This window comes from Mesocricetus auratus, unplaced genomic scaffold (assembly GCF_017639785.1).
Source record: "Mesocricetus auratus isolate SY011 unplaced genomic scaffold, BCM_Maur_2.0 Super-Scaffold_100004, whole genome shotgun sequence".
Taxonomy (NCBI): domain Eukaryota; kingdom Metazoa; phylum Chordata; class Mammalia; order Rodentia; family Cricetidae; genus Mesocricetus; species Mesocricetus auratus.
In genome coordinates this window covers 45275942-45286658 of record NW_024429189.1, presented here as the reverse complement: position 1 = coordinate 45286658, position 10717 = coordinate 45275942, and the positions used below count along the sequence as shown (strand labels likewise).

The window sequence follows — 10717 nt, the reverse complement described above, 5'->3', positions numbered from 1 at the left end:
AGTTGCAGTTTAAGGCATGCTTTAAAACTCCAATCACTTGCTTTCCACAGGCTATCGTACAAGGCGGCAAATACAAACTCTCAAAAGACAACGATGTTTTCATCTTAGAGATCCTCAAGACTGAGACCTCTGATGGTGGGCTTTATGCCTGTACCGTGACAAATTCAGCTGGCTCTGTGTCCTCCAGCTGCAAGCTAACAATAACAGGTAGGTGGAGTTTTGTTCTTAATAATGTTTCTTAGAGAACACTATTAAAACAGTTTCTAACACACAACACACACCAGTCTAAGACACCTTCAAATCTAGAAACACAGACTTACAGTTAATATATGCCTCTGTATTAGCATAAGAGATGTGAATGATTACATGTGGTGCTATGTAAGACTTCACAGATCTTACAGTCTGCTCTCAGGGATATTTAAGACTAAGGTCAGACAGGTCTAGTGCCTCTGGCCTATAATCACTACACTGGGTTAGGGCAGGAGGGTAAAGATTCAAGGTCAGCCTCAGTTATATAATGAATTTGAAGTCAGCCTAGGCTATATACAGATAAAATAACTAAAACTGAGTGAATACATAAAATGTTAGTTCCTCCTTAACTTTCATGCTTGCCATTTTCCAAGGAGCACAAATTTGGTGAATAGACTATACTCATATCCCAATTAAAATTAGTGCCTCAAGTCTTTTAAAAGGTAGTTTTCAATTGCTCAAAATCTTCAAACTCCACAGTCTAAGCCTTTGCCTACCTGTTCAAGATGTGTCCCCTCAAGTCAAAAGAATCAATTTCAACTTAGTCTAGTTTTAAAAATCTACTGCACCAATCTCAAAAGTCATGTGTGACAATTCCCTACAGCTGGAGCTGGTGTTACCAACATAACATACAGAAATTGACATCTGTTTTTTATTCTGAATCACATAGCAGAATCTACAAAAGTAGAGAGGGAGGTCACTTTCCAATTAAGCCTACTTAATTAAGGAGGCTTCTTTCTTTTTTTTTTTTAGCTGTAAAAGACACTGAGGCACAGAAAGTGTCTACCCAGAAGACCACTGAAGCTACATCTCAGAAGAAAGCAAGTATCCAAGAGGAAATTTCTCAAAAAGCCCTAACTTCTGAAGAAATCAAGATGTCAGAGGTAAAATCTCATGAGAAGATAGCCATCAAGGAGGAGGCATCCAAAGTTCTGATTTCTGAGGAGGTCAAGAAATCTGCAGCAGCCTCCCTAGAAAAATCCATCGTCCACGAAGAAGTCACCAAAACCTCACAGGCATCAGAAGATGTCAAAACTCATGCTGAGATCAAAGTCCTGTCTACTCAGATGAGCATAAACGATGGCCAGAGAGTCACTCTGAAAGCCAACATTGCTGGTGCCACCGATGTGAAATGGGTGCTGAACGGCATTGAGCTTACTAACTCAGAGGAGTACAGATACGGAGTGTCTGGCAGTGACCAAACCCTCACCATCAAGCAAGCCAGTCACAGAGATGAAGGAGTCCTCACCTGCATAGGCAAAACCAGTCAGGGAATCGTCAAGTGTCAGTATGACTTGACCCTGAGCAAAGAACTCTCAGATGCTCCAGCCTTCATCTCACAACCGAGATCTCAAAATGTTAACGAAGGACAAAATGTTCTCTTTTCTTGTGAGATCAGCGGGGAGCCATCCCCTGATATTGAGTGGTTTAAAAACAACCTGCCGGTAAGTTTAAGTTATGAATGCATATTGACAAAGATTTAAAGTATCATGTTCCCACCTAAAGACTTTAATGTCGTTTTCCTCCTCTTTAAGATCTCCGTTTCTTCAAATGTCAGTGTGAGTCGTTCCAGAAATGTGTACACTCTTGAGATCCGAAATGCATCCGTAAGTGACAGCGGAAAGTACACAATTAAGGCCAAAAATTTCCGTGGTCAATGTTCAGCCACAGCTTCCCTAACAGTCTTTCGTAAGTACATCTTTGCCATTTTCCTCAAGGCCTCAGCGGGGTGAAGGGAGGGTTGCTTGTGTTTTAAGCATGGAAAATTCTCAAAAGACCTCATAAAAGTCCACGGCTAAGAGAGAGAGAGGCGTCTTGTGTGAATTCATCCTCATGGTCCATTTCTCTACACAGGAGTTTCGATGAGTGAAATTTTGGAAGGAAAACTACCAAGAGTCCTGTAAAACTTTCCAGACTGTCATGTGTTAATTACTTTATACATAACTAATCACTTTTCTCCTAGTGATTTCTAGCACCTGCATGCAATGTTAGAAATTTAAGGACCATTTCTCAGAGCCGTTGAGCTAGCTCTTGGCAAATGTATGTATGTATACATGTATTTGCTTGTGCTTCAACAGCAAACTGGGTTGTGTTTCCATGTGTGTAAGTTTTCATTCTCGTTAAGTCGGCGTCAGATGTCACCAAGTAACCAGATGTCTTTGATGTCCCCTGTGTATCTGCTATGCTCCACAGCTCTAGTTGAAGAACCATCCAGAGAGGTAGTACTGAAAACAAGTGGTGACACGAGCTTGCAAGGAAGCTTCTCGTCTCAGTCAGTCCAAATGTCTGCCTCTAAGCAAGAGGCATCCTTCAGCAGCTTCAGCAGCAGCAGCGCTAGCAGCATGACTGAAATGAAGTTTGCAAGCATGTCTGCCCAAAGCATGTCCTCCACGCAAGAGTCCTTTGTAGAAATGAGTTCCAGCAGTTTTATGGGGAAATCTAGTATGACACAACTGGAAAGCTCAGCCAGTAGAATGCTGAAAGCAGGCGGAAGAGGTGAGCAATAAAATCCCTAGTAGAAGGAGCCAAGCCACATAGAACAATATAGTTTTAGTGCTGCGATTCTCAACCTTCCTAATGCTGCAACCCCTTAGTACAGTCTGTCATGCTGTGGTGCCCCGCAACCATAAAATTATTTTTGTTGCTACTTCGTAACTATAATTTTTCTGCGGTTTACGAATCATAATGTAAATATTTTTAGAGATACAAGTTTGCCAATGGGGTTGTGACCTGCAGGTTGAGAAGCACAGTTTTAGTGCCTAAAATTCAGTAGAAAGTGAGGAGGATTTCTTGTTTCAGTGATCCTAAATCTTTTCTGTTGCTATTCCATAAAGGAATTCCACCTAAAATTGAGGCTCTCCCATCTGATATCAGCATCGATGAAGGCAAAGTTCTAACAGTAGCCTGTGCTTTTACTGGGGAGCCTACTCCAGAAATAACATGGTCCTGTCGTGGAAGGGAGATCCAAAACCAAGAACAGCAAGGAAGATTCCACATTGAAAACACAGATGACCTGACAACTCTGATTATTATGGACGTACAAAAACAAGATGGTGGACTTTATACCCTGCACTTAGGGAATGAATTTGGATCTGACTCTGCCACTGTGAATATTAATATCCGCTCTATGTAAGGGGGGCCAGGGGGCTCTTCTACTCTACATTCATGATCTTTCACAAATGATTCACATGGACTAATCTTTCTGACCTGTAAATACTTTTAAGTAGTTTTGTATCCATCAAAATGAGTCACAGTTCCAAAAATATGCATTTCAATTCTTTCATACTTGTTGACCTGAGAATATTTGCTATTGACATGTACATACTGTATATAGCCGGATTCACGGTTATAGAGTTTTGTACCATTTATTTTATGACATTTTACACTGTAACTTTTGAAACTAACCATTGGTAGGAGAAAGTTTCTTACAGATTATGGAACGAATACCCTGCCAATACTTAATCAATCTTTGTGCCTCAACATACTGTTGATGATATCTAAGTATGCCTCAGTGGGTTGAGAAATTCCCCACTGAAGATGTCCTATCCACCTAAAAGAGGATGCTGCTGTGCATGTCTCTGACATGTGCACTGATACCTACTGATTCAGAAATGTAAGGCATTGGTGATGTTTGCATCTACCCTCCTGTAAGCAGCACTTTAACGTCTTACATTTTCTCTGATGATGTCACACCTGAAATTATCATGACAAATATTACCAGAGCAAGGTGTAACGGCCAACACTTTGTTCGCTCACTTCACACTGTCTCTGACATCAGGAGTGCCTGGGTAGCTTGGGAAAAGTACCATCTCCTGGCCATCCCCTCGTTTAACCAAGCTATTCAAGTATTCCTGTGCCAGAGCAGTGCCAACTCCTGGGGGTCCCGGGTGCAGCTAATGCCTCGTGTGGTAGTTCTAAATTTAAATCACACCTGAAACAGGGCAACTAAGCAATGAGCCACAGCAAAATGAAACAACAACAACAAATGAAGCTGTCGTTAAAACACCACCACTACCAACTGCCCACAAAAAAACTTATCAATTTGATGTAGTCCTTTTCATGCCGGTATAATTGGTAGTTACAAATGTTGGACCTCCTCGAGATAAAGAGAAAAAAAATAAAGCAAGCTATCTGCACCTCAAAATGTGTGGCTGGTTGTTTTCTGTGCAATTCTGGAAAGGGAATTAGAGCTTCTACACCACATGTGGATCGCCATAGACAGCATAAGGAACTGAAGTTCCAAATAGCCAGCGCTAAAAACCTACCCAAACACATGTTTAAGTTGCTATGTTGAATGACTCCAACAGTTTTCTTTTAAAAGCCTAGGTATAGTTCTCAGAATAAATTTATCCATGAAAGTTTGTCTTCTAAAATTATCGAGAAAAAATAGTTGCATGGGAAACTAAATTAACTATTATAGCTACAGAGCAAATAACAGGTTTTAGGACTAGAGATCTTAAGAAGTGCAATTAGTTCTCCTGGCCTTTTAAAAACAGCTGACAGGATGGAGAGATGGCTCTGCAGTTAAGAGCACTGTCTGCTCTTCCAGAGGGCCAGAATTCAATTCCCAGCACCCACAACTGGGTGGCTCACAACTGTCTAAAATGCCAGTTCCAGAGGATCTGACACTCTCTGGGCACCAAGCATGCATGTGGTACACATACATACATCTGGGCAAAGCAACCATTCCCATAAAATAAAATAATTTTAAAAAACAACTGATAAGTACTTGGTGCTAAAATAGCTCCTGCCATAAAAAAAAAAACCTATACCTGTCCACTTCAATTAGCGAAGAGTAACTATAAACATACAAAGATAATCATTTGCCTAAAGTGACATCAATACTAATTGTGCCAATTTACATACTTTCATTTTTATGCTAAAGACCACCTTGGATCTTCATTAACTTATTCAGGGAGTTATTCTGGTTTAAGTCAGATTTCCTAAAAGCAGAGCTCTGATTCTTGCATCAGCGGTCTTGAGTACTACCTTGTTAGCTGCCCACCTTAGTGGAGACAGGCTCTGCTCACAGGGGTGCCTCTGCCTGGTGACTACTGGGTAAGAAGGAGCTGGGGATTCTCATCAGCTAAGTCCTTGGATTACTTCACAGGCAATACAGAATGCAGCACCAACAGGACCCCAACCTGATCTCACAGGGAACACATCACCACCTGATCTCACAGGGAGCACGATGTCACTGAGATGCTTCCAGAAGCAAAGATACCCCTTTGTGTACCCTTTAAGCCCGTCAGCAGCTACAGTTACAGGGACTTGAAAGGGGACGACAGGGAGCAAAAGAGGGTGAGCAGGTGAGAAAGCCCCTGTTGAGCAGGGTGGTTTTCTGGTTCCTGAGGCGGCTACACAGTCAACACTCAAGAAGCTTCAAGTGAGGGAGAGCCCACATATCCTGGGGAAGCTGGAGAGAACCAATAGCATCAGTTGCATATCCTACCTTAGATAACGGCTTGCACATCAAAATGGGAGACGGGCTGGGAAGCTAACTCAGCCAGCAGAGATGGCAGACAAACATGAGAACCTGAATTTGTTTCCCATTTAAGAATTAAAAAAGCCAAGTGTGGTGGCTTGATTTGTGATCCCAGTGTTGGGGAGGGGAGAACAAGAAGGTCCTTGGGGCCTGCAGTCCAGTCAACCCAGCCTAGTCAGGGTGCCCTGGACCAATGAGAGATCCTTCCTCCAAAGAAACACTGCGGCAGCACCCGAGGAAATGACACCTAGGATTGTACTCTGACAGCCACAGGCAGCTTGCACCCACCCCCAAGTGAGAGCAGGATGGAAAGGGTGACTTCGAGGGTGACTCGGGCTTTGAAGGGCAGGCAATGCCCTTCTTGTTGTCAGTAAGAGTCTATGACGAAGGACTCTGCCTTATCAGCTTCCACATCCTAGGTGCCTGGGGGAGGGGAGGGCAGCACCCTCTTTCAAGAGAAGGCGCTGTGTACTGAAGCCGAGGCCTGAGTTGCCCATTCCTCAGTGAGAACTCCTGGTTGGCCCACTGGATACCACCGATGGGTACAGGGACTGCCTGGGACAGAGGTGGAGCTCCGTCCCTGCTCCTGACACCACTTTCCCCCAAGCTCCTCTGAAATTACTGCCTCCTGCTGAGGTGGGTGGTATTGCTGCTGCCGGCCCTCCCACCTTTAACCAGCTGGGAAATGGTCCCCCGTCCTTAGTGCCATAGCTTCATCTCCAAGTCAGATTAACGTTCCTCTCCCCATTCTTATCAGCAGAGGGCAACAGAGAGCAGGAAAAAATACGTGGCTCTCCCCGATTCCAACCTATCCAACACACCAAACTCTGTCATCACTGCCATCCTGCCCTTTCTTTCCTTTATTTCTTCCTGTTTTACAACCCACCCCCTGGTGGTTACACAATAAGCAGAATATGTTGAAATTCTATGTCTGCATTCAAGGTGTGTGAGGAGACCTGCATGATAACCTCAAATCTAGGATCTATTTACTAATTTATGTGAGTTGGGGCTGGTTACTGAACTTGACCACTCCTTGGTGTTCTCATCCATAAGATGGGAACAACACTCTTAGTACTGTTGGAAGCATTAGGCAAGTTACTACATGTAAAGCTCATACAGCAGTGCTTAGCCTGGCAGCCAAGATGTACCAGCAGTAGTTCTTAGTAGGGGTCACCATGGAGGAGAGGGAAGCTTCTCTAGGTCTCACTGATGTCCACCAAATGTATTGGCTTGCTGGGGTAGTTGCAAAAAAAGTACCAGTGAGTGACTTGCGCAAGAGTGACTTGCACAAGTTCTGGAGACTAGAAATCCAAAATTGCATGTGTGCAGGGTCCTTCCAGACAGCTGTGAAGGGAGAACCCACTCCAGGCCTCTCAGCTCACGAATGTCTATCTCCCAGTGGCTCCCTGGTAGGGAGGCAGCCATGCTGTATTAGGCTTCACTATCTCCCCCAAAGACCCTATCTCAATAAGATCACATCCTGAGGTCCTGGAGGTTGAGAATCCAACATATCTTTTGGGGGAAAGTCAAAATTCAACTTGTAACACTAGAAATGACTGGCATATATGCAGTTTCATAAGAACATTTTGATGGAATCTTTCAAAATATCGGTGTCCCCTGTCCAGTAGTAGTGGGTTGTGGAACAGAGACACATGGCAACAGAGAAGCAGATAACCAGAAATGGTCAGTTTAAAAAGCTGCAAGGCCGTTTCCATGGTGACCAAACCCAGTAAGAATGTTTTGAGATTATGCTCCAGGAAGATAAAGGAAATCGGCACCAAATATAATTTTTTAAAAATTGCCGAAGTCTGTTAGGGGATATTTTATCACATGGTGTGAAAATATGCCACTGTTTTAACTTGCCTGCCTAAGGTACCTGATTGGTATAAGAAAGAGCTGAATGGCCAATAGCTAGGCAGGAGAGAATAAATGGGACTTTTGAAAGAGGCACTGGAGAAGAATCGAGGCTTCTGGGGAGATGTCATCGAGACACTGAGACATACAGAATGAAGGAGAGGTTAAAAAGCCACATGGCAGAATGTAGATTAGTAGAAACAGGTTAATTCAAGCTGTAAGAGCTAGTTGGGAGCAAGCCTAGGCTAAAGACCAAGCTTTCATAATTAGTAATAAGTCTGTGTCAGTATTTGGGGACTGGTGGTCCAAGAAAGTTCGACAAGAAAGACCAACTACTAAAGTCCAGTTTCCTTACATCAGGAGAAAGTGGTCTGCTGGGTAAACAGGACACTGGATATAGGATGGTCCAGGGATCTGCATCTCAAAGCAGATTACAAAGGCTGGGTTTTACGTCTTTGAAATGTTCCTGAGTATTTCCTGTTCCTCAGGATGTCTGTTAACAGGAAATTCCTATATGGTTCGTCCTGAAGCAGAGGAAGGGATGAACATCACCCTGAAATCCCTGCGAGGGTCTTAGTGTTTTGAATTCTCTTTCCCTATGCTGTTGGGAAAGGCTGTTAAGACCCCTCCCAAACCAGGAGTTCTGGAACCAATGGGGCCTTAAGGACTAAGGTTTCTTGCTAGGGATTTGGTAGGTATAAATTCTTTGAGTTAAAGGGACAACTCCAGGATTTCCAAGGAAGCCTTGGTACTAAACAGCTAACTTAGAGGAACACAGGGTCAGAATGCTTCCCTAAAACTGACGCACATGACTGAAGTCAGCTTCTAATTGGCAGCTGCCAGCTCTAAAAGGCACCATAAAGGTCCTATTAGTCGCCCCATCTGCTGCGAAACTTGCTCCACGCCCATGATGAGTGCCAGCTACCCCACCCCCACTTCCCGAGGTAGTGGGAGGAAGGTGGGCATCAGTAGACCCATCTGGCTAACAAGAACACAGGAAACTGAACAAAGTCCACTTACGGAGAACTCAGTCAGCGGAGATACCCACAGAGGAGAAGGCTGAAAGCGGAGGAACACAGAGATCCAGGGTCCGTCACTAACATTTCTGTGGCAGGTAGCTATGATAAAACACTGACCAAAACCAACTTAGGGCAAGAAAGGATCTGTTTCACTTACAGTTCCGGATCCCGATCCATCCAGCGAAGCCAGCGCAGGAACTTAGGGAAGGAGTGGAAGCAGACTACTGAAGAAGGCGGCTGACTAGCTCCATGCCCGTGGCTTTCTCAGCTTGCTTTCTTGAACAACCCAGGACCGCCTGCCTAAGGGTGGTTCCACCCACAGTGCACTGGGCCCTCCCACATCCTTCATTTCATCAAGAAAAGGCTTCTCAGACCTCCACAGGCCAGCCCGGTGGAAGCAGATCCTCAACTGAGGGTCCTTCTTTCCAGGTGACTCTAGTTTGTGTCAAGTTGAAACAGCTAAGCCAGCACGCAGCCCAAAGTCAATCAATGAGCTGGACATGCTCTTCAGAAGTCAGGCCGGTTGCTCCACAATGTCTTGCTACCACTTTGTCACCCCAAAAGCCAGAGCTATTTTACAGTGAAAGGGCAAAAGACAGTCCTTGCTTAGGGTGAAGTGGTTTGGGCTCTGTTCCATTTGAAGGTCACCATCCTAAAGCAGTGGACAACATTCTACACTAAGAATCTACTTTTGGAGTTGTCCTGACTGAGGAAACAACTCAACTTGTTTTATGTCAACTTGACATAAGCTAGAATCGTGTGAAAGGAGGGAACCACAATGGAGAAAATATCTCCATAAGATCGGCTGTAAGGCATTTTCTTAATTAGTGATTGATGGGGGAGGGTCCAGCCCATGGTGGGTGATACCATCCCTTGACTAGTGGTACTGGGTTCTGTAAGACAGAACAAGCCATGGGGAGCGAGCCATGGGGAGCGAGCCAGTAAACAGCACCTCTTCATGACCTCTGTATTAGCTGCTGCCTCCAGGTTAATGCCTTGTGAGTTTCTGTTCTGACTTCCTTTAATAATCAACAGCGATGTGGAAGCATAAGATAAATAAACCCTTTCCTCCCCAGGTTGCTTTTGGTCATGGTGTTTCATCACTAGGACAATGTAACAAGATTCAGATTTACAGAACAATTCTCAGATCCCACTAATCTTGGAAACTCTGCAGACACAGAGAGAACAGGCACCAAAAAAATGGAAAGCAAGCACTTGTTTTGCTTAGAAGTCAAGAGTTTTCAAGCACCTCAACAACCATCCCTAGAACTAAGCAAGAAAGAAACAACCCATGACCAACAAGGTAAAAGTTCTTACAGAATTGTTCCTGACTCATTGTCTTCTTAAAATCCAGAAAAGTCAGGCACAATTCGATCCTCAAGTGTAAGGTTCCCTTAAGTTTCATAATTTACTTCATGCTGCTAATTCATGGATTAAAACTTTGACAGAAACCAGGGGCAGTGGTGTTCATCCATAGTCCCAGATACCTGGAGACTGAGGCAGGAGGAACCCTGGAGCCTAAGAGCTAAGGTTTAGACTGAGCAACACAACAAGAATTTCAAAGAAAAAGAAATTGAACATCTACATATAAATCAAGATATATGGCTTCAAAAAGTATATTCCACAAGTGTGTGGGGCCAGGACAAACGACTTCAGGGTCATGTGTTCAGGGAGATGGCATACTGACCAAAGCTCCTGCTTCGAGGAGGGGACAGAAAGAAAACTAGAAATGACTACATTTTAGTTTTAATAATTTACAAAGAAATCATTCACAAACTTGTCTACTTGGGTAAAACAATAGAAAATGGAACTTCCTATTTTTCTACCAGTTCAAATGCTTATTATAGTACTTTCATTATAAACCCATTGCCATAGGGGGAAACACCTACCATTAAAACTATCAGTAGCACCACATTCCACAAGTTCCTATGGTTTAAAAAAAAGAAAAAAGACTCACCAGCCATTGAGTTTGAAAACTTGCTACATCACCAAGTTTTTCCAAGGTGAACATATGAAATGAAAGTGATAGGTGAGCTTATCCCACTGAACACAGAATGCTCTAATGACCCATTTGCTATTTAAAATGACAAGAACTTTTAGAATGCATTTA

General features: G+C 43.6%; 1 protein-coding gene across 18 annotated transcripts in view; it reads left to right on the top strand.

Annotated features, from left to right (window-relative positions):
- The window catches only part of Ttn (titin), a 273546-nt gene extending 269153 nt beyond the window's left edge, over positions 1–4393 (top strand). For 17 of the 18 annotated variants that reach the window (XM_040745672.1, XM_040745669.1, XM_040745666.1 and 14 more), the window contains 5 exons: positions 51–207; positions 1003–1694; positions 1785–1938; positions 2443–2745; positions 3084–4393. In XM_040745672.1, the coding sequence (XP_040601606.1) occupies positions 51–207; positions 1003–1694; positions 1785–1938; positions 2443–2745; positions 3084–3382 (1605 nt within the window). In that variant the 3' untranslated portion in view covers positions 3383–4393. The remainder of the gene's footprint in view (positions 1–50; positions 208–1002; positions 1695–1784; positions 1939–2442; positions 2746–3083) is intronic. The other variant, XM_040745671.1, reaches the window with a different exon arrangement.
- Positions 4394–10717: the final 6324 nt, after the last annotated feature.